The following is a 25,146-nucleotide window of genomic DNA, read 5'->3' on the forward strand; positions in this document are numbered from 1 at the left end:
TCAAAAACCCGCGTTGAAGAACCCATCCCTACCTATATATACATTTTGCATTTATTAAATCAACGCTCTTGATAAGTTTGTGCATGAAAGTTCATCCCCATTTATACACCTTGCATTTATTAAATAAACTCTCTTAGTAAGTTTCCATGTGAAAGTTCATCCCCATTTATACACCTTGCATTTATTAAATCAACTCTCTGACTATGTCTTCACGTTAACCTTGACAACACCATTAGGGGCAAACGTTTCAAATATAATCAGCGGCATCTTCTCCCCGTTTGCGTTTTGGGTTGAGGGTTGCTTAAATAAGGAGCATCGGATGTTCTTCGGGAGCCCCGCGTAGCTCAATGTAGAACGTGCGATGCCATATCGTTTCCATATCATCCCAATTGCTGTCAATTCCACTCTCTATAGGGTACTTCAAAGTAAGTCTGCCCCTTTTAGATTGGGCCTCAACTCCAACATAAGCAACCCTGTGGCCCATACTAACCATGTGAGCGGGGTGCCTCGATCGACCAACCTTACCGGGGAAGACAACCCTTGGAGCATCATCTCCAGCAAAACCAACCTGTCAAATTCAGCACATATACCACCATGCACTCGAGGAAAGCCCATAGCAATGGACTGGTGCATCGATATTCTCACCTTGACCATGCCAAATCGATTATCAACAACGAGAGGCCGAACGTCTTCGGCGTCTGCCATCTCCTTATGCTAATCAAAGGAAAAACTCTACATGATTAATACAGGTAAATATCAATGTCCAAGTAAGATCCACGTAGGTAAGTTCTAATGGATCCACGGTTACGTTTTATCATAGAAATACCTGGGGGATAATACATAGCTGTATAATGAACTGCACTGAACGATCCAACAAAGCTAATTGAATAGAGATTTTGTGGAGATACCAAGATAAATCAAGAGATCTAAGCCCAAAACCAAGAACAAAGATACCTTCAGTAGCTTTTTAATTTCAGAAAAATTAAAGCCTTAAAAGGATATATTTTCAATTACTCAGGCTCCATCCCTCACTATCCAACAGCAAAACAATGAAATGCTAATTCCAGATAATACACTGGCCAGGAAAAAGAAAACCAAGAATTTTTGAAGAAATCCTTTAACTACCATAACAATACGGGAAAAAGGATAACAGAGAGTGACGAGAATCTTAAAGATATTTACGGACTTTTCAACCCATTACGGTCGTCGAGTTCAACAATCATGCTTTAATTGTTGATCACGCTTTAACTCGAAACACCCAGCAGTCAACGATGCATCTATTCATGAAAGGAATCTTCTCTCGATGCTTTGAAACAGATTAAGCTAAATCATCCCAATTTCCTCTCTTGATCCGTTGATTCTGGGAAAGCTCCACATGCGTTCAACAATCGGCAAGCCATCACCCAGTCAGTTCTCAAAGCCCCTAAAAATTCCTTCTAAAATTCGACGGTTAACATGGCCGTGCATCGGTCAATACAGACGAGAGAACGAAACCCAACTTCGAATTACATATAAAAGGGTCAAATTCCATTTGATTCACCGTTTCTTTCTCCGATTCAGAACCGAATGACAAAATCCAAAACAGAAGCAGGAGACAAGCTTTGGTTGAGAGTTCAGACACGCCCAACGACATAATCGTTTGAGTGTCATCCACGGTAAGAAAGGTTCTAGAGTCTTACGTGTTGTATTATTAAAGATTCGTGATGGTATACCATTTATTTGCGTGTTATCTTAGGTTTTAAATTTATTACAAAGCAAAAGTTAATGGAAAACAACATAATATATATCTCATAGGCGACCTTCTTAGAAAAGTGTACATGACAAGTGACCAATTTCTAGAGCAGCAAAAATAAATAAACACCCCAATAGAGGAAACATAAGATTGATATTCAAACAAAAATGTGAAGCTGAATAAAATGAAAATACTCGGACAAAACTTTCAATTGAGAATAGGAAGAATTAAATAAGTCCTGCCAGAATTATATATAAAAAATCAAATAACCACAGTCCCATCAAATACATCTCTTAAACTATGATGAATCTATCCTTGATACAGTAAAAACAAGTCTTTGCAAAGGATCAATACATTTTGACTATTACCCCAATTTCTCAGTTTCTCTTAAGGATAAAAATATTCTTAAAGCCCTCACACTCTAAATCAAAACCCATAATTACAAAGTAGCAAATGGATCCATTCCTCTAACTCTTGTCTATAGAATCCATTACAAAGTTATGGCCTCTGCCTTCGGATACTTGGCTAGTATTCTTCAAAGACAACTTCTCAAGACAAAGCCTATCAAACTAGTTTAACTCCTGGTGAGATTTCTTTGGTCCTTTGGACATTATACTACATCCCACAATTAGTCAAGGATACAAAATATTTTGGAAACACTTTGTACCAACCCAACATGATTTAAGGTTCCTATGCCTTATGCATTTTTTCATAATATTCAAAATCTCATGGGTAATAGCCTGGGAGTTCGAACACAATACATCCTCCAACTTAGTACCTGTACTTGTCCGAAAATACAAGACAAAATGGTGGGACGGATTCAAACGCCTTGAACAAGGATCTAAGAGTGCGGTTTAAGACATGGTTAAATAACCAGAAAAATCAAATAACCACAGTCCCATCAAATACATCTTTTCTACAAGAAAAATCCATTGCAAGTGCAGCACTGGCTGCAATCTAGAGCAAGGAGGAAAAGGCCCAGCGTTGAGATCCCCAAAGGTTAAATTGACTTAAGAAAATGCCTGTTTTTCGTACAACCATTCCAACTTATGCTTAGATAATTGTAGTAAAATCACCAAAACATATCAATCTAATTAGCTAGATCATCAACACACATTTAGAATCCAAGGGAAACATTTAAAGTACAAGATCAATAGGGAAATTCGCATTAGCAGTTCATACATGGGGCATGACAGTTGTTAATGCTAACTCAATAATTTTGGGCATATTTTGAATTGAAATCCGATGGAATTATCATAAATTTTCGTCGGAAATCAGGATTAAAAGCGAAAGGACTAGCGTTGAGATCCCCAAGGGTCAAAACATGTAATTTCCCATGCTGTCATTCTGGGTAATTTGATTTTCTAGGTTTTGACGGAAGAAAATAGGATTGATGTCACCAAAAATCTCAACACTTATGACAAATTTAAGCTAAACTAACTCTTTGTTTGTTTTTTTTTTTTTTTTATCATAGAAAACTCCAAAATTAATACAAAATCAAGGTGCAAAATCGTATGTGATTTTTAATTGCTAGTGTCTTGGATCGAAGTAATTTCTCTTACCCAAGGTCATATCGTCGCTTCAGATTTTATTTGAGACGGTATTCATTTCATGATCTTATTTAATAAAATCAGGACACTTTAGACAGATCTTGATATGAGATTGACATTTTTCTATCAATTCTCTTCTAATTTAATAATTAAAATCCACAAAATTATCCCATGATCCTAATAAGATGTGTGACATGACCGAGCTTCCAACTTCTAAATTCAATCTCAATTTTACGGTTGAATTCAATCTGGTGCGATTTCAGTGCGCCTAATCCACTGAGTAACTTTTAGGGAAATTTTCTTACATCCGACCCGAGGGTGATCGGTCCCCAAGTCTGACGCGGTAAAATTCCTTAATTACTTCACTCAATAGACTAGTTCCCTCGTGAGTAGCCAACTCTGAGAGACGAACTACGTGCACAGATGAATTGCCCGACTCAATTGACTAAAAATAAAATTGAGAAAAATCGGGATGTCACATTTTTAGTTTCTAGAGTGTCACTGCAACTTTGTGATGATAACTAAAAATAGCAAATGAGCTTTTTACTTCCTAAAATTTTTTGTCAATCTAGATTAAAGTGCAATGAACGCTTTTCATAAAGAGACCGATTCTAGATTTTCAAAGTCGAAGAACAAGTAAAGGTCAAGCTGGAAGTACAAAATCTAAAGACAAAAACGGAAGATTGAAGGAGGATTGTGCCAGCCAAACAACATTCAGTTTTTTATGAAAATTTTATGTGATCTACATCTGGATGTGATGAACAAATTTCATGAAACATCGACTCCAAAATCGCATCACAAAAATTACAAAAATTCGACAAACTGCCGATGTACATAAAAAATAAAGCAATAAGGAGAGCTTATCAGTTTTCTAGATTCTTATCTATATTTCGAAGCAAATTCCATCTAGTAAATGATGTTCGATTGAAGCTCATAATATATCAAATCAAGGCTTAAAACATGCTTTACAAATGTCAGGGACACACTTTCATTAGATATGGTCATATAATAGCTCATATCCTCGATCAAAGCTTTCTGGTCTAGAACGCATACGAACTTTTCAGAACAATGAATAGTCAACACTCAAACGATCAAACATCAAATAATCGATTCGGGCCATTCTATCATCATCCCTAGCCATTTCTAACGGAAGTCCTAGTCCCAAAGCCTCATAAATGATCCTTGAATCGTTATGGACGGATCTTGCTCCATCGGACATATTTTAAGAGTTCTAAGGAACACCTACCTTTAGCATGATCAATCTCAAGCTCAATAGTGCTACTTCGCCACCAATGATCCACATGATGGGATCGAGAAAAGATCCTAAAATTTAAATAAATCGCACAAAAACAAGATGTGAAAACAAGTTTGATTGAGCTTAAAATGAACAATAAAAAAAGATTAAGGAAATGGGATCCCTAATTACGGCTAAAAATTGGGGTTGCCATGGACCGGGCGGATCCATGGAAATAATGGGCAGTTCAAGATTCCAATTTTTCGGAATCGGTATTTAGTGGGTGATTCTCGATTATAGGGTGGGAACCACCCATCTGAACCATGCTCACTCCTCGACAAAGGTACTACTCAGCCACGAGAGAACACACTTAATCACACAAGGACATCCAGCAGAAGAAAGAGCAATAGGCCATGAGCAAATTCAGATCCAAACTCGGCTGCATACTGTTGGATTCCGTCGAAACTTAGTCACTCGCGGCTGAACTCGGCCCCTCACGGTCACGAAGTCAGATACTCACGCTAACATGCCCAGCTGCTCCTAGGGCTGAAGGTGAGAACTTTGAAGAATCAACATGTGAGTTCGGTATCCGCAAGGCAATGAATCCATGCATCAAGACCGGTCCTTGCCTTTGGTTTTTTGAAGGTAAATATATGAACTTTTGCTTCCAATCTTTTTGATTAATTTAAGTGCATAAGCCTACTAACCACTTATTGATTTGATCAGAATGTTCATTCGCTAAACACGTTTGCAACCCAAATCGTAAACTCGGAAGGGTTCATTGTTAAACGCGATTCATTTTTTTTTTTTTTTTTTTAGCATATTCAAGTTAGAATTCTTGGTGTTTCATTTTCATTCATCTTTTTCTTGTGAGTATACTTTGAATAGTTGTTATAGCTCCATTGTATTACTCTTGATTGGCTTAATCATAAGTTTTCAATTTAAGTTACGGTCATTAGGGTTTGAGAAGCTAAGTACCACTTCCCCTTAGGGACATTTCTTAAAATGAGCATAACAAAATTTCTGGAATAGAAATCAATTTCGAGCCAAAATCGATTTCTCAATTTCTATTCCACGGACGAGTTTCTAAGAAAAACGCGTTTGATGACAATTCATAATTTCTAATTCTAGAGTAAAAGGCGGGCAAGCAAAGTTTTCGACACTAGAAAAGGAATACAGAGGCATGCATTGATATGTTAGGGAAGAGTAAAATCACGAATGGGAAACATTTCTATTAGTTAGGAAGTACACATGAGATTGAATCAGGGAAAAATGAATTTTAGAGTCACACTTGCACACGAGCTACTTGGATATGATCAAATCTTTAACTTCTCAGGAAGTGTGGCTAGAGTGTTTCCAAACATTTGCTCTTAAGATATTTTGTTGCCACGTTATATTTGAGTTAGTGATGGCTAGCTCAATGGAAATGTAAAAAAAAGTCCACATTTAAGCTATTCACATTGTGGACAGGGATAGCAGTTGCCGTGTATATAGAATTGAATTCACAAGTTGTCAGCAAAAAAATTAAATCAACAAGTCTCTAGTGCTTGTGGGTATGACTTGAAGGAGTCTTGCAAAGGCAAAGGACTTCTGTTCTTGCCATACATAAGAAAGAAAACGAGTGGGATCAAGAAGTGGTTAGAAAAATGGAAAAATCAAATCAAATAGAAAAACCTCTGTTGAAGGACCCATCCTTATTTATAAATCTCGCACATATTAAATCAACGTTCTTATCAAGTTTCACGTTAATTTTCACAAAACTACGTACTTCTAATCCAACGCATTCTTGTTCAATGCGGATATATATGGGCTTTGACCTTTTCGTGAGCACTAGAATAACTCATTCTTTTACATCTTGGATTTATTACCTGTAAGATAAAAAGGGAATCTGCACGTCTATGCGGGCATGTGCATGTGCTTGTTATCTACTTTTATATGCCTAGTCACCGGCTGACGAGAGAAACAGATGTTATCTTAGTTGAATATTCGTGCAGAAACCAAATTCTTTCATCCGGACCTAACCCTTCTCGGCTTTGGAAATATTTTGCCAGCGAAAAAGAAGAATGACTAATGTTAGAGTGTTTTGTTAACTTTATAGACTTAAACAATGCCAGTTCAAAGGACACATTCCTTTTGCCTATCGCCGAGCTACAGATAGAATGGATATTCCAGCAGCAATCAATACAAGAATGGATCAAATGGTGGCGAGGAACGATGGCCTTTATAATTCAGGGAATATTCCGATACAAAGTTATACATTTTAGGTTCAAAGAAAGGGCGCAACGTTCATGACTTTCCTTCCTAGGGACTTTGCTCCACTATATCATCCAATGTTATGTGGACGATTTGGCGGTCAAGACTAAAGACGGCGATCACCTAAATGATCTCTAGCAAAAGATTTCGAAACTTGTGGACCAATGCCGTCTCGACAATTAATTATGTGAGTTCCATGTTGGATGAATTAATTATTAGATCATACAACATTTTTTTCACCGCACCAGCAAAGACAATTTTTGCGGAAACTGTATTTTTGACTTTTGAGGCAATAGAGAATACGTAATTATATAATTGCATACTTGAAGTTCGTCTATACATTTCTTTTATGACATACTCAGGTATTATTATGCTTTTCTTTGGGGAAGATTGAAGGATATGTAATCTCCAGTAGGTGTGTATCATCAAAGATCTCAAGTGCACAAATTTATAAAAGCAGATGTGGGATGAATCAATCTACGAATTAAGGGACTTCTTCACGAATTTTACTCTCCTAGCTTTTCTCTTCAGTATTTTTTTTTTCTCGCTTGTGCATGCCCATTCTCTTCCTCATCTTTACCTGACCTATTCACCAGCATCATACTCATTGCAACCTAAATGACTGGCAAATATGAAAATGATCTGACACATAAGAATTATATAGAATCATATATATAAAAAGAAATGGATGAAAGATATTTCCAATCGTATGACAGCCCCATATACTTTAAACCTACGAGTTTAAAAGCTGTGAGCATTGTAAAAGAAACTCCAAACATATTCAATGCTGATCCAAGACACTTCTATATATCTTTATTTCTTATTCTCTGACGACCAGGAAACAAGAAAACACTATTATCAATCTTGAAGTTCAAGAACCATATCCAGAAACAATTATTCTCCCAACTACATAAGTATACCATTCTTACCCCACTATGCTTCTCTTAACCTTCGGATGCCCATAAAAGCAAACGTATACTCTGATTTTAGAGGAGAAGATCGTTACGCCATTAAATAATGAATTCTATGAAGAGCGCAGCATGCTCCTCTTCAGCCCGGGTGATCTCTTCGAATTTGCTGCACTCTGGCTCGCGTCGCTGCAATGCGGGCTTCCGCGCGATTGATATTCACGGCCCGCCTAACACGCATTAACAAGGCATTCACTGTAAGGTCGAGCTCCCATCTGAGACGCCTTAACCTCCTCTCCACTTCATCAGCTCGTCTAAAACAACTTGGTCAGTCCTTGGCATTTTCTCTCCCCTCTCAGTCTCTCTAGTTCTTTGTTTTCCTGATTCAAGATAAGAAGGCAGAAGCAAGAATCAGTTTGAGATGGTTAACAGGAACTTTCCCCTCAGACTTCAAGAATGGACCTTATTTATACTCGCGGTCACTTGAATGATTACGCGAAACTTCAAAACCAATAAAAGAAGAAAACATTATTCCGCTAGAAATATTACGTAATATTTGTTGCATAGTTGACCGACTACATATGATAGCCAACTAGAAAAAGAAAACATTATTCCACTCGACGTGAATGGACCTTCGCTGTGATGAGCACTACAATTAGATGGACATAAGTCCTGTAGGAGACGCTTAATGGGGAAGAAGCGCGTCCCATGTTCGAAGAATGTCTCCACTTACCATTTTCAGACTGCTGTAATTTTGGCGGGCCTTCTTATTCCGGAGTAGATGTTGAAAATTAAGAGAGAAACCGACCAACAAGTCCCATCTTTTATGCTGGATTGGGGTTTCTGAAATTCATGTGATTGAGGAGCAATGTTCTGGGAAGTTGATAAAACCCTCAGAAATTATATTCATTTGTCTTTTTTCTAGAGATTTTCTCGACTACCTTCTTGTTCACTTTGGACCTTGATGTCCCAATTTTAAAGCTGAAATTTGGTCAACTGGAAGTTGAAAGTTATATCCATTTGCTTTTCTGAGATCTTGTTTGATTTTTGCCGACTATGGTTCATGTCGTCATGTTCGCTTTGGACCTTCAAAAGGATAAATCTTTAGGTTACACGTCAAGTATGCTATTAAGGTCAGGATGTGGTTAGAAAAAATCAAATCAAATCAAATCAAATCAAAAAAATCCACGTTGAAGAACCCATCCCTATATATATATCTTGCATTTATTAAATCAACTCTCTTAATAAGTTTCCGCGTGAAAGTTCATCCCCATCTATACACCTTGCATTTATCAAATCAACTCTCTTACTAAGTTTCCATGTGAAAGTTCATCCCCATTTATACACCTTGCATTTATTAATTCAACTCTCTCACTATGTCCTCATGTTAACTTTGACAACACTATCAGGGACAAACGTTTCAAATATGATCAGGGGCATCTTCTCCCCGGTTGCTTTTCGGGTTGAGGGTTGCTTAAATAAGGAGCATCGAACGTTCATCGAGAGCCCCGCGTAGCTCAATGTAGAAAGTGTGATGCCAGATCTTTTCCATATCATCCCAATTGCTGGCAATTCCACTCTCCATAGGGTACTTCAAAGTAAGCATGCCCCTTTTCGATTGGGCCTCATCTCCAACATAAGCAACCCTGTGGCCCATACTAACCATGTCAACGGGGTGCCTCGATCGACAAACCATATTGGGGAAGACAACCCTTGGAGCATCATCTCCAGCAAAACCACCTTGTCAAATTCAGGTTTTTATGTCAGCACAAATACCACCATGCACTCCAGGAAAGCCCATAGCAATGGACCGGTGCATCAATATTCTCACCTTAATCATGCCAAATCCATTATCAACACCAAGAGGCTGAATGTCTTCGGCATCTGCCATCTCCTTATGCTAATCAAAGGAAAAACTCTACATGATTAATACAGGTAAATATCAATGTCCAAGTAAGATCACGTAGGTAAGTTCTAATGGATCCACGATTAAGTTTTATCATAGAAATATCTTGGGATAATACATAGCTGTATAATGAATTGCACTGAATGATCCAACAAAGCTAATTGAATAGAGGTTTTGTGGAGATACCAAGATAAATCAAGAGATCTAAGCCCAAAACCAAGAACAAAGATACCTTTAGTAGCTTTTTAATTTCAGAAAAATTAAAGCCTTAAGGATATATTTACGCAAGCTCTATCCCTCACTGTCCAATAGAAAAACAATGAAATGCTAAATCCAAATAACACACTGGCAGGAAAAAAATCAAGAATTTTGAAGAAATCCTTTAACTACCATAATAGTACAGGAAAAAGGATAATAGAGTGACAGGAATCTTAAAGATATTCTTGAATTATGGTTGTCGAGTTCAACAATCATGCTTTAATTGTTGATCACGCCTTAATTCGAAACACCACAGCAGCTCGCACACCAACTATGCATCTGTTCATGAAAGGAATCTCCTCTCAATGCCTTGAAACAAATTAAGCTAAATCATCCCAATTTCCACTCTTGGTCACGCACAATCCGTTGATTCTGGGAAAGCTCCACGTGCGTTCAACAATCGGCAAGCCTTCACCCAGTTCGATTAGGTAAAATTCAATGGCGAACTGCCTAAATCAGCTCCCTAAGCCTCCAAAATTCGACTGTTAACATGGGCGCATTGGTCAAAACAGACGAAAGGAACGGAATCAACTTCAAATTACATAATAAAAAAAATGGTCTTTGATCCGTTCAATTTTACCATTTCATTCTCCGATTCAGAATTGAGTGACAAAATCCAAAACGAAGCAGAGAGACAAGCTTTAGTTCAGAGTTCAGACCACGCCCAGCTGACATAATCATTTTAGTGTCATCCACGGTAAGAAAGGTTCTAGAGTCTTACGTGTTATATTATTTAAGATTTGTGACAATATACTATTTATTCGTGTGTTATCTTAGGTTTTCAATTTATTGCAAAGCGAAAGTTAATGGAAAAATATATAGTATATATTTTATAGGCGGCCTTCTTAGAAAAGTGTACATGTCCAATGACCAATTTCTAGAGCAGCAAAAATAAAGACTCAACCCAATAGAGGAAACCCAACATTGATATTCAAACAAAAATGTGAAGCTGAATAAAAGGAAAATAGTCAAAACGAAACTTTCACTGAGAATAGGAAGAATTAAATAAGTCCGCTAGAATTGTATTAATATATATTTGGGATAAGTACATTGAAAATTTTAAACTTGTCAAGAAAGTACAATTACATTTAAAACTTTTAAAAAGTGTAATTAAGTCTTAACACTTATCAAGAATGTACAATCAAGTTGTAAAACTTTCCAAAAGTGTAATCAAGTTCTAAAATCATTCACAAAAATGCAACTTGAGTCATAAAATTTTCAAAAAGTGTAGTTAACGAAAGGATTCGATTCAACTAATTTGACAGGTTTTATAAGTCGATTGTATTTTTGAAAGTTTTATTCTTGATTGCACTTTCGCATTAAGTTTTACGATTTTTTGCACTTTTTGAAAATTTTATGACTTGATTATACTTTCACGATAAGTTTTAGGAGCCCCAATATCTTTATTTCTACATATTTTTATATTCATTTCATATTGTGAGACAAAATTAACAATATTTAAATAATAAAGGAAATAACTTTGGAGTTTTTATAGTACATTTTCAAGTGGTTAAAGACTTAAGAAAAGGTTTTATTTTTCGTACAACCATCCCAAGCGATGATTAGATAATTGTAATAAAATCACCAAACATATCAATCAACTCAGACTATAGAAAACATAAGATTGATATTCAAACAAAAATATGAAGCTGCATAAAAGGCAAATACTCAGACAAAACTTTCAAGAGAATAGTAAGAATTAAATAATTCTCACGGGGATTGTATTAAAACATATTTGGGATAAGTATGTTGAAAATTTTTAAACTTGTCCAAAAGTGCAATTACATTTTAAAATTTTCAAAAAGTGCAATCAAGTCTTAAAATTTATCATTAATGTATACTCAAGTTGTAAAATTTTTCAAAAAGTGTAATCAAGTTTTAAAATTTGTCACAAAAATACAATATAGTCATAAAATTTTCAAAAAGTACATCAAACGAAAGAATTCGATTTGACCAATTTGACAAGCTTCATAATTTGATTGCACTTTTCAAAAATTTTAGGCTTCGATTGCATTTTCACGGTAAGTTTTAAGACTTAATTGCATTTCTTGTTATGACTCAATTGTATTTTCACGATGAGTTTTAGGACCCCAATACACTTATTTCTACATATTTTCATAATCATTTCATATTGCGAGACAAAATTAACGATATTTAAATAATGAAAGAAATAACTTTGGAGTTTTTTTAGTACATTTTCAAGTGGTTAAATTGACTTAAGAAAAGGTTTTTTTTCATACAACCATTTCGAATGATGCTTAGATAACTGTAATAAAATGATAAAAGCATATCAATAAACTGAGAATATAGGAAACAAAAGATTGACATTCAAACAAAAATGTGAAGCTGAATAGAAGGAAAATACTCAAACAAAACTTTCGATAGAGAATAGTAAGAATTAAATAATTCCTGTTGTGATTATATTAATACATATTTGTGATAAGTATATTGAAAATTTTTAAACTTATCAAGAAAGTGCAATTATATTTTAAAATTTTCAAAAAATGCAATCAAGTTTTAAAACTTGTCACGAATGTATAATCAAATCATAAAACTTTAAAAAAAGTATAATCAAATTCTAAAATTGGTCATGAAAATGCAATTGAGTCATAAAATTTTCAAAAGTACAGTTAACGAAAGGACTCGATTCGATCAATTTGACAAGCTTATAACTCGATTGCACTTTTTGAAAATTTTATGTTTTGACCGCACTTTGCGATAAGTCTTACGACTTAATTGCACTTCTTGAAAGTTTTATGACTCGATTGCACTTTCGGAATAAGTTTTAAGACCCCCATTACACTTATTTCGTCATATTTTCATACTTATTTCATTTAGTGAGACAATATTAATGAAATTTAAATAATGAAAGAAATAACTTTTGATTTTTTTATAGTACATTTTCAAGTGGTTAAATTGACCTAAGAAAATGTTTTTTTTTTGTACAACCATTCCAACTGATGCTTAAGTAATTGTAATAAAATCACCAAAACATATCGATCTAATTAGCTAAATCATTAACACGCATTTAGAATCCAAGGAAACATTTAAAGTACAAGATCAATAGTGAAATTCACTTTAGCAATTCATACATGGGGCACGCCTATTATTAATGCTAACTCAACAAATTTTGGGCATATTTTGCATTGAAATTTGATGAAATTATCATAATTTTGGTTGGAAATTAGGATTATAAGTGAAAGGCCCAGCGATGAGATCTCGAAGGTCAAAAACATGTAATTTCCCATGCTGTCATTTTGCATAATTTGATTTTCAAGATCTTGACCGAAAAAAATAGGATTAATATCATGAAAAATCTTAAAATCATACGTATGTGACAAATTTAAACTATTTTTTTTTTTTACTATAGAAAACCTCACAATTAATACACATGTGACAATTTTACACTATACTAATTTCTTTTAAATTCTATAGTCAAATTACCAAATTAGACAAGACATGGCAGTTAACGAGTTAGCGATTTAGGGTTTTACCCTATGTTTGTCATATATACAATATTTTGTACTTTTTACAGTATTGATACAATTTAGTAAATATTAACGGATGGTAAATTTGTCATAGATGCATTGAATAAGAGTTTTTTATGCTAAAAATTAGTTTAATAGTCAAAAATTATATTGGGGCTTTTTATGGTATTAATAAAGAAAAAAATTAATTTTTAGAGATTCCAATCACACATAACACGATGGAATGAAATTACAAATTTTCTAATATGGTAACAAGTGTCTAGTTTATTTTTTGAATAAAGTCATTCTGGAAAAAAATTGCAATACCCATAGTTTAACTGTTTTGGAGTGACTTGATTTTTTTTATTCTAGCTTTTCTCGGTCAAAGATATTTTCAAAATTTAGAAAATCCAAAATCAAGGTGCAAAATCGTATGCGATTTTTAAATGCAAATGTTATTTGAGACAATGTTCATTTCATGATCTTATTTGTTAAAATCAAGGATACTTTAGACTGATCGTGTCCTAATTTGACAGAAAGTCCATTTGGCCCTGTTTGAGACGAGCGCTTCCACACTCCCGCTCACTCATCAATTCCAGAGAGAGACGAGACTGCTCTCTTGCCCTTTCCTCATCTCTTTGGATTCGGTAATGGCGACGTCCTTGATGGCAAGGCCAGTTCCGGCTACCCGATCGCGCCCGCCGGCGGCGGCATTCGAGACGGCGACAGGCGTGGAGGCTGTGTCGAGCTTCGACCGCATGGGCCTGAGCGACGATGTTCTCCGTGGATCTACGGCCACGGGTTCGACAAGCCCTCGGCGATTCAACAGCGAGCGGTGGTTCCGATTGTCTGAGGCCGAGACATGATCGCTCAGGCGCAGTCCGGCACGGGCAAGACCTCCACGTTTGCCCTCGCGTCTTGCCAAATCGTGGACACCTCCAGAAGAGAGTACGCGATCCTCTTCTTGAGCGAAGACCCTTCTGTAACTATCGGTTTTCTACTGGAATTTGATTGAGGCATGTTATGCGTTTGCTTTGGAGGGTCAGATGAGTCATTAACATTATAGAGCTCAAACTATGACACCACAGATTAATAATAATACAAAAAAAAAAAAAAATGGCAAACCTTCTCTCTCTCTCTCTCTCTCTCTCTCTCTCTCTCTCTCTCTCTCTCTCTCTCTCTCGAGAATTTCTAGCGTAACGAAATTCAATCGCTCTGACAGGAAGAATTTTTGTTTTCGACCTCGTCAACTAAAGAATTTGAGATGTTCTGATGTTGAGGCAGAGGGATGCTGGCTTTTAGTTTTACCATCACCGCTCGAATGGCCCTGAAAGAATTCAAGCCTTAGTCTAAGGAATTTGTTCTTGAACTTTGTTTTGAGAAGCTTTCTATGGAATTAAGCATAGCCTGAGTTTATGCACTTCTTCAGGTGACATTATATATATCTTCAATTTGTTTATGAACTCAGGAATGCTTAAGTGAGTCCTCGTAACTGAGTATTTTAGGCACTTGCAAGGCATGAAAGGTTTTCTTCATTATCAAGGAAAACGAGTAGTTTTATTCTTACATTTTTTTTTATCTATATAACAGGAGCATTAGTATAATTGAAACCGCAATGTGGGTTTGCTTATTTTTATTGCAAATATCCTGGATGCACTCGTCAACAAGCTCCTATTATTAAGTATCCGTGACTTTGTTGCTTGTATTTTGTTGATTTTTCAAGCTACCCTCGTTTATTTGGCTCTCTGAAAGTTGCAATTTGAATTTGGTTGCTGCCTTGTGGCCATCGATTTTATCTTAGCTAATTTGCTTCCTTCACGTTCTGTTCAGAGTGCAAGGGCTGATTTTGTCACCTACGAGGGATTTGGCAAGTCGGATGGAGAGAGTTGTGCTGGCTATTGGTTATTACAGGAACGTGCTAGCCCACGCATGCGTTGGAGGCAAGAGCACGGAGATTGGAGCACGGAGTTCATGTTGTGTCTGGAAATCCGGGCAGGGTGCTTGACATGATAAAGAGGAGAACTCTTCGTACCAAAGCCATCAAACTCCTAGTCCTTGTGAGTGCACTGCATCACCTCCTTCGACTCCGGATCCTGTTAGGTTTCCTTCTGCTTTCTGCAAAACGAGTTCTCTCTATTTACTTACCTATATTTTTGCCAGGACGAAGCTGATGAGTTGCTGAGCTGAGGATTTAAGGGTCAAATCTACGATGTTTACAGATTCCTTCCTCCGGAGATTCAGGTTGCCTGTCCTTCATGTTGAATCAATGTTGAATCAATGTAGTGGTAGTAAAGATGACTTCTTTTACGCAATAACCCCAGTAATGGTCCCTAGTATTCTCACCCCTTGGCCTAATTCCATTGCGTTATCCTAATAAAAACCGAATGCCACTACTTCTTTTTAAGTCCAATCTAAGAAAGGGTGGGATCCAATTTCAGCTTTCTCTTTCATGATTGGCCATGGAATCCTCCACTTTTCGATCATCATCAATCTAGATAGTCATCCCTTCTCCACCTCAGCTGATTCATAGAATTTCCAAAAAGTCTTTCTGCTTTAGTCAACATGCTGCGAGATGAAGCGTCTTAAGTTTTATGGGATTCAAAATTTGACAGGAGATCTGGAATTTTCTTTCCTCCTTTCTGCTCCTTAATTTCTACATGATTTGGACATTAGAGCATGTGCGAGGTGAATAAAACGGTCGTCTTTTGGCTTCACACTTCTACTATGAATAGGACACTTGCTTTTTTCCTCGTCTTGTCTGATGAGTAGCGGATTTTTTGCCACGACGAGACATGCTTCTCTCCACATAAAGCGCACTTTGTAATTTTCAGCACATTGCTATGATTTGCTTCGTTCTAAATTAAATCAGTTTTAGGGAGTCGCTCTTACACGTTCATGTACGCAACTGGCTAAGGCAGGAGTGGCATTCTCTGCTGGTTGTCTTAGTTTCAGCGACCCTCCCCACTGAGATATTAGAGATGACAGGAAGATTCATGACTGATCCCGTAAGGATTGTTGTGAAGCGCGATGAGTTGATGCTGGAGGTGAGCTACATTGGGTTAGTTGCATTTGATAGTTGTTAGGGATCATGAGATTCTTCTGACGCCATCCTTCCTTTTCTTGGTATGGTTGCAGCGGGTCGACCAGTACATGGTGCCAGTAAAAAGAGAAGACTGGAAATTTGACACTCTGCGATCTATACGACAACTGCCCCATAAGCCAAGGAGTTGTATTCTGCAACACTAAGCGGAAGGTACGACCCCAACTACGTTGGGTTCCACACTTGAGGTGGAACATAAACATCTCGATGACTTAGAGATTGTGAAGACCTCTACTGCTCTATTTCTCTTTGATCTATATTTTGTGCTGTGGCTCTTCATGTCTTCCTTATATTTGTCAAGCAGGTGGAGTGGCTTGCTGAAAAGATGCGTGATTCTAACTTCACTGTGTCTTTCATGCACGGGGAAATGCCTCAAAAGGAGAGAGATGCAGTAATGGCTGGATTTCGATCTGGGGCGACTCGGTTGATGATCACCACCGATGTGTGGGCTCGAGGATTGATGTTGAGCAGGTTAGTCCTGAAAATTAACATCGCAATAATGCAGATGATGACATTCTACCGTTTTTGTCTGCCGTGTGCATCAACTCATTCGTAGGTCGGATGCTTGCTTTTACGGAAGGCCAGATTTCTTATTTCCCTGTTACACCACGACCATTTAGTTGTGCAAGTGGACAACTGAATCGTTCTCAATACACTCTGTAGGTTTGTCTCGTTGTCAACTATGATCTTCCTAACAGCAGAGAGCTGTACGTCCATCGGGCCGGTCGAGGAGGCCATTTTGGGCGGAAGGTAACTATTATGAACCTTGAAGTGGAGGCAACGGCAATCCTATTTTCAGTTTTTTGTTCTTGCCGTGGGTATAACGACAAATCTCATCGACTTTGCAATTTACGAATGCCAATCCGTGTCTGCTTTTGCAGGGTGTTGTGGTTAATTTTGTCAAAGACAAAGAGATCCAGATTCTTAGAGACAGAGCAGTATTGTGGCACCAACATATGCGAATGTCCGGAGGACCCTGCCGATATAATATGACAAGATAACAGTGGGTACACTTAGAAAGGCCGCGAGAGGTCCGGTTATTAGTCTATAGCTTTTACTCCCGACCCATATATTATCGCATTGTTTGATCTTTTCAAAACTTGGAAGCAATTGGGTTGTGATTGGAATGTTTAAATCGAGGGTTTTATGTTAGTCTTTCGAGTTCCGATCCTTGAACACGGGCTCCTACACACATTTTGTCCACCTTCGCATTGATATTTAAGTTCCCTTAAGATGAAGTGGTGCTCGACGATCTCCCAAAAAACTAGATATCATCATTTTCCTCACCCTTTCCCAAATAAATAAGTCCAAGGCGTTGACTTCTGGGTGTTCACTAACCTTCAATTTTCACCGAGGCGTCTAAAACTCTTTGCTGAACTCGCACAAAAAATATCATGTCTTTCACGCCTACATAACATGAAGACCTTACGCTCCAAAGTTCCATCCAAAGTTGGAGTTTCTGGTTAATAAAAAGTATTCTTCTTGGTGCTTTTTGATCTCCGTTTTCCCCAAGGTATCATCAGGACTTCTGCTCTTGCTAAGCCGGCGCCAAGTCTATCATCTTTAAGCTACTCAGCAGAAAACCCTTGAGATTCTAAAAGTTTTTAGCGAAAGTTGGATATGAACAAATGTCTTTGACCCACTCAACACCGTGAATGTCACGAGAGATTTGCGTTGCCCAGTCAAACCGTGACGAGCTTTCTCACTTTATGCCCTTGTCTAAGCCCATATGTTGGGCCCCTAATTGGGTTTAATACCCTTACGTGATTTGGAGATACAAACACTTGTGCGCTTTCTTACTTAAGCCCATCACCGTAGAATTTTCTTAATTTTTAAGTTGAAATCTGAGATAGGAAAAGAGTTAACCTTGTGTTGGGGGATAAGTACAACAAGAGCTCACTGGAGTGTTACTAGTTTCTTCTTGCTCACTTTAAGTGCAACAATTTTGAAAAATCGATTACTTAAGTGCCATCAGCGATTTGTTTCGTTGGAAAATTCAGCATGGACGCCGGTCGTCATATGTGACATTACTGTCATGACGTTACCTCGAGTGCACCAACTATGGTTCGACTAATGATTTATTGAATCTAGACTTAACTCAAGCTCTCTCAAACCTTTATCAATTTGCGACTTAGAGTTTAAGTTATTAACATGCAAATGATTTTTTTATATAGAAGTCGCCACTAATCAATTTATGATTAGTTGATTTGATACTGAAGTAAAGTATTGTGAGAAATACCTTACTACTACAAACTAAAGTATATTTAGGAATTTGATTACACTTGATTACTCTAATGCTCTTTCGATACGTTTTATCATATATTTTTAAAAATGTTTTATAGCAGTCTGAGTTGATTTTAACTCTATCATTTAACATGTAAGGTAATCATGTGGGTGCGCAACTATTATCAAACACTAAAAAAAACATGGCAACCGATAAATTGCAAATGTAGGGAGTAAATACTTACCTTGATGTAACGCAAGCATTTGCAACAAATATTAATTAGAAACACATGTTCAACTTAAATATGACTTCTACTTATCTTCCACTTCAGTCTTAAGTCACTAATTACTTGTAACTTGTAGACATCAAAGTATTTATAGGTTTAAAGTCAGCCATGTTGAACTTTTTCAACGCTTTCAACATAATTTTTCTGATTTGGTCACAACTTCCCATTCTCACGCTCCCATTTTATCTCCATACCCAAGATGAAGTTTGTTGGACCTAAATCTTTTCTCTCAAATTGTTTTGTCAACAATCTTTTCACATTGGTAATCTTTCTTGAACTATTTCCAACTAATAGCACATCATCAACATATAAGGTTAAAATAACAAAATCATTCTCTAACTTGCTCACATGGACACAATAGTCAACATCACAATGAACAAAGCCAGCTTTGAGACATATGACTTGATCTTCTGGTACAATATTCTTGGAGATTGTTTTAGGCCATATAAAGAATTATCCAGTTCACAAACAAAATATTCTTTTCTTTAGACCACAAACCCTTCATGTAACTTCAGGTAAATATCCTTCTCAAAGTCACCATGGAGAAATCTTGTCTTCACATCGAATTGGTCTACCTTTAAATTGTATGCAACCGCTGCAGATAAGAGATAAGACAAGTCTTATGGAATTCAATTTAGTAATAGGAGAAATGATTTTCCAAAACCCGTACCATTCTACGGTCACTTAAACTGAGGTTGTCTAGGACCCATACCATTCTATGATTGCCTAAACGGGGATATGTTTTCTAGGACCCGTACCATTCTACGATCGCCCGAACTGAGGTTGTCTAGGACCCGTACTATTTTATGGTCGCCTAAATGAGGATTTATTTTTCAGGACCCGTACCATTCTACGGTCGCCTAAACTGAGGTTGTCTAGGACCCGTACCATTTTACGGTCGCCTGAACTAAGGTTGTCGAAGACCCATATCATTCTACGGTTGCATAAACGGAGATTTATTTTCTAGAACCCGTATCATTCTACAGTCGCCTGAATGCTGTTTAGGATCCATACCATTCTATGGTCGCCTTGACGAAAAAAATGATTTTCCAGTATCCGTACCATTTTACGGTCGCTTGAACTGAGGTTGTCCAGGACTCGTACCATTCTACAGTTGCCAAAACTGAGATTCATTTTTCAGGACCCGTACCATTCTATGGTCACCTGAATAGGTGTTGTCTAGGACCCGTACCACTTTACGATTGCCTAAACTGGGATTCATTTTTAGGACCCGTATCATTCTACAGTCGCCTAAATAGGTGTCGTCTAGGACCCATACCATTCTACGGTCGCCTAAACTGGGATTTATTTCAAGGACCCGTACCATTCTACGATCGCCTGAATAAGTGTTGTTTAGGACCTGTACCATTTTACGGTTGCTTGAACAGGTGTCGTCTAGGACCCGTACCATTCTCGGTCACCTAAAACTGGGATTCATTTCAAGGACCCGTACCATTCTATGGTCGCCTGATCAATCTGGGAAAATTCTTTGGGGGGAAACTCCATTGAGTGCCGGTGCTTGAAAATGAATACCTATACAATGACAAGTATTTAATATATAGATAGAGATATACTTACCTGGTAACATCTCTATTTCTTGGGGATGAGTTTCCTGCAAAACACAGTTGTAGGAAAAGCAATATGCATTCACAGACATGCATTAATTCAAATGAGGTTCATGTATAATAATTTCTATCAATCTTGCATCACTTAATTTCCATTGTGAGATATCTCAAAAGAATATTTCAATCTGAATACATGAGTGTCATGGATGTGTCAAATGAAGGATCTTTCGATCTAAAAGGACTTTGCACTCATCCTCATTAAAAAGGGTCGTTTCATCCTGACCTTTGATGCAGTATTTTGACAATCACAAGGTTTTGTGCAATCTCGCAAGCGGTACGGCCTTACCAATCTAAGAGGTCTTTAACAGGGACCGTAATGTGGGCCTGGTCAACGGCTTAACAAAATGGACTCTTTGAGTCGAGGCTTTTGAAAGAATGAGTGATATTATGTAATCATCTCTAGGTTTACAAGTCAAGAACCCTACAAAATGAGAAATGAATAATCTTGCTCGCACTTCTTCGAGCGATGCTTAAAACATCTGAACTCCTAGGTTAATTCAAGTGTAATAATCAGAAGAGACTTTACAAGGGACGTAACATAGGCTTGGTTCACAGGTTGAGAAATAAAAGGATCATTAGGCTCAAAAAGTGTTTAAGGGAGGGTCAAAGTTGGTGATCATCTTGACATTTCCACCACTTTCCTTCTTCACAGTCGAAGATTTTTTTATCACAACTCCAGTGATTGCAACAGCATTTGAGTTTTTTTTTTTTTTTTGGTACCACATTGTTGGAGATATGGCTCAAGTGTTTGATTTTTCTTTTTGGGCATTGACCTTGCTTTTACCAGGCACACTGCTTTTTCATGCCCTTATTTTGCACTTCTTCTCTTTGGACTTACACAGTCTTCTTTTATGAGCATTTTAGACCATGCTACTTGAATGATTATCTTTCATCTTGTCCCAGTGTGGGGGATGATCACCAACTAAGTTTGATATGAAATGAATTTATAGGCTCAAGTGGGCTATGCAATAGTCAAAAGTGTGTAGGATAAAGAAAAAACTGCTCTTTATCATTCTAAGACACTTGAATTACCGCGTAAGTTGCACTACAAAAGCGATGCTCCAAGATTGATGCAAGTGTGAGCAAAAAGACTCCTACCATTCATCTTAAATTTGCCCTAGTATGGGATGATCCTTGACAAGGGTAATTTTAAAAGAATCTCCATAAGTGTATAGGGCTCAAAGGGGTTGAGCAATGGATCACCTATAATGTTTGGGATAGAGAAAATAATGCCTCTCATCACCTTGGTTGACATACCCTTTGCGAGATAGCCCTCTTCTTTGCGGGCATGGAATTTTTCACATAACTCACTGGGGGTTAGTGTATGAAACACTGTATGGAACAAGGCTTGCCTTTCGTTATTCTAAAGTACCTCATTTGACACATTCAATTCATCTCACATAATTCATCAGGCAAAATATGCAAAATTTGCAACAAATTTGAACAATTCAATTTATTGAAGCAATTTACTCATCATAGAAATGCTTGCAGTTCAAAACATGACATGGCAAATTCTATCACAAATAATACTTATTGACAACATCAGAATTAACTAGAGTGGAAAACTCATGATCATGCATTTCGCAAGATCAAGGCACCTTCAGGAAGTATCTTCTTTACCACATACGGGCCACTGTAATTCGGAGTGAACTTGGCCATAGGATCAAATTGGACCATTTCCATACCTTTACCTGTTATAAGACTGTCTTTGAAACAAAGAGTAAATGGGTTAAAAAGGCAAATAGAGTAAATTAATTTTTATTTTTTGAAAATTTTTGAATTTTTTTAAAGCATTTGGAAAAGCATTTTTTTGAAACATTTTGACACGAGAAAGCATGATGAAGCCCGGGCCTCGAATTCTCCATGGATTTTTCCTTTCTTTTATCGGTTGGATATCATCACCGAGCTAGTTTGATGTACCTCATCATACCCTCAAAATAAAACTTGTAATTTCATTGAAATTCATCAATCAATTACATTTATTAGATGGAAAAAAATGCAACACTTAATCACTGAAAACATCTCTAAGAAAATAATAGAAATTCCCACATGGGGGAATATGCAAAAGCAGTAAGAAAGTTATTCTTGTGGGCCAAGGCCCATCTCTTCAGGGGATCCTTCATCAACAGCTCCTATGATGAGGTCATTAAACAAGTTTGTAACCCCTTCCAGCACATCATCAGGGTTCTCCATCTCCGAGGGTGTCGGCCTGTCCATGCCACCCCATCCATCATTCAGCTGCCCCAAGGTGTCCATCACATGCACCTTCAAGCTCTTGATTCGACCGGCATCATGTTCCAAGATAGCATTCATCGTACCCTCATGCTCTAGTAGCGGATATTTCTGGACGTTCGGTCGAGCAGTTTGAAACGAAAAGGCCTTCGTGTCCAAGAGGTTTTGGATCTTGTGCTTGAGGGTGAAACATTCATCAAGTGAATGTCCCAGTTCACCGCTATGGTAGTCACACTTCTTCATCGGGTCGTAACCTCGATTGCTTTCATGGTTAGGACGCTTCGGTTCACTAGAAAGCAAACCTTTCTTTCGAAGAATCGCCAACACCTTAGATGGAGATCTAGGGAGATGAGAGAACCGCCTTCTATTATTTGCTTGGGCAAATGATTGACAACCAGCAGTTTGTTGTTGCCTTTGATTCATTTGGATATCCGGGGTGCGATTAGTACCTTCTGGGCTATAGGTCACATTCACATCCTCAACAACTTCCTTCTCTTTCTTGGCAGAGAATCTTTTAGTAGATGGTTCAGAAAATCATCATTCCCTTATCCCCATCTCAATATGTTCTCCTACAGGAATAAGCTGATTGAAGCTCTCGACATACGTATTGGCCATTTAGTTACGGAACTCGAATGGAAGGGTCTTCACAAACAATTTCATCAATTCCTTGTTGGTAGGCTCAGGATTAATTTGAGTCGTCAGGTTTCTCCATCTCACAGCATACTCTTTAAATAACTCACTCCTTTTCTTTTCCATCCGCTCTAGGTCTTCTTGGGAAGGCACGATGTCCATGTTGAACTTGTATTGTTTGAGAAATGCATCTGCCACTTCATTCCAAGTTTGGAGGAGGTTTACATTTTTCATAACATACCAGTTTAGTGCGGGCCCAGTTAAACTCGGATGAAACAATTGGATCATGAGTGGCTCATTTTTGACGTGTTAGGCCATGCGCACGTGGTACATTTGCAAATGAGATTTCGGACAAGATGTCCCGTCATACTTCTCGAATTCGGGTATTTTGAACTTGCTCGGCATTTTGAACTTCTCATAGACCGAGAGGTCGAACAAAAGTGAGCTTTGAGACTCCTGCAGTTGTCTTACTTTCTCTTCTAGCTTTGCAACGCGCTCATCCTGATCTATCTTGGGAATACTGTCAAGCTTGGCCTTTCCAACAAGGACCATGTCATCTTCCAACTCAGGCATTTCGTCATCACTCATTTGGGCCCTCTTTGCCGGCCTTGGGGCTACCATTTCAGGGAGAGCATGTGCAGGATTCGGATTCACCTAAAGGGATTGAAGTTGAGCTGTTATAAGCTGCATAGAGACAGCTAGCTGTTGGAGTTGATTTTCCATGGAGGACATGCGATCGCGCATCTCGCTTTGGTCGGCCATTTTAGCCCTTGATCGCATAATAATGGGAGAGCGTGGCAGATCCGTTGTCACCTAATGAAAAAAAATGTAATGTAAGAACCAATGACAAGATAGAAAATGGCCCATGACAATGGTCTAATCGCCTGATTTTATTCAAAATTCACTACAAACATTAGACCAAACAATGAACTAAGAATTGAAATTCAAGTCCCTAAACATTGAACTAAAAATTAAAAAAATTGAAAACATCTCATTTTATATGTTTTCGGGATTCCAACGCTTTACGAAGCTTCTTATTTTCAACTTCAATGATTTCCACTTTCCGTTTAAGATGCTCAGTTTGTGCTCTTTGAGTTGGCTTTTAGTCACATTAGGGACCATTAGGTGTAAAGCCGCAGGAATCCGGTGTTGTTGAATGTAGAATGCCGACGCATGGTGGACTCCTTCTTCGCCTTTCAGTCTCTTGGGCACCAAAATCTTCTCTGGGTGGCATTCATTCCATGCGGCAATGATCATCGGATCTCGTTGAAGTAGTTATAGTTTGTTCGAATAAAACGAACTTGGAACAACTCTGTCTTGAGTGGTGGAGGAACTTCTGAAGAGTTTTTACCGACGGGCCACCCTATATGAGTAATAAGAAGTCACGCGTAAAGGCCCAGCAATGAGATTGGCTCATCATGCTTGTGTGAGAAACGAGCCTCCTCAACTTGGAACCACTTAGTATGCCATAGGAATGCCTTAGGATTAGGATCTTTCAAAAAATTAATCCAACGGGCATACTGTTTATTCGGAGAAAAACGTTTTAAGACCGCAAATTTTTGTATGGGGTGCCTAAAATCGTCAATCTTAAATTGTTTCATGAGGTGCCCAAAACCCCTTATGTGTGAGAAAAATCATATTTGTAAAAGTTCAGGGAGGGCACGCATGATCTTTTTTTCATTTTGTTTGAAACGGTTTAATGACAAAAATGTTTCAGCTAAAACCATATTAACATAATTTA

The 25,146-nt window shown here is 37.6% G+C and overlaps 2 protein-coding genes and 1 pseudogene across 2 annotated transcripts; 1 reads left to right on the forward strand and 2 right to left on the reverse strand.

Annotated features, from left to right (window-relative positions):
- Positions 1-301: 301 nt before the first annotated feature.
- Positions 302-705, reverse strand: LOC120293430 (actin-2-like). The gene is made up of 2 exons (XM_039312706.1): positions 646-705; positions 302-568 (listed from the first exon to the last, which is right to left on the reverse strand). Exons 1-2 carry the CDS (start codon positions 703-705, stop codon positions 302-304), a joined length of 327 nt encoding a protein of 108 aa, XP_039168640.1.
- Positions 706-9,151: 8,446 nt separating this feature from the next.
- Positions 9,152-9,568, reverse strand: LOC104446202 (actin-2-like). The gene is made up of 2 exons (XM_039312705.1): positions 9,511-9,568; positions 9,152-9,420 (listed from the first exon to the last, which is right to left on the reverse strand). The coding sequence occupies exons 1-2, from the start codon at positions 9,566-9,568 to the stop codon at positions 9,152-9,154; spliced, it is 327 nt and encodes a 108-aa protein (XP_039168639.1).
- A 4,280-nt stretch (positions 9,569-13,848) lies between these two features.
- On the forward strand, positions 13,849-17,453 carry LOC104444204 (annotated as a pseudogene).
- Positions 17,454-25,146: the final 7,693 nt, after the last annotated feature.

This window comes from Eucalyptus grandis, chromosome 5 (assembly GCF_016545825.1).
Source record: "Eucalyptus grandis isolate ANBG69807.140 chromosome 5, ASM1654582v1, whole genome shotgun sequence".
NCBI classification, from domain to species: Eukaryota; Viridiplantae; Streptophyta; class Magnoliopsida; order Myrtales; family Myrtaceae; genus Eucalyptus; species Eucalyptus grandis.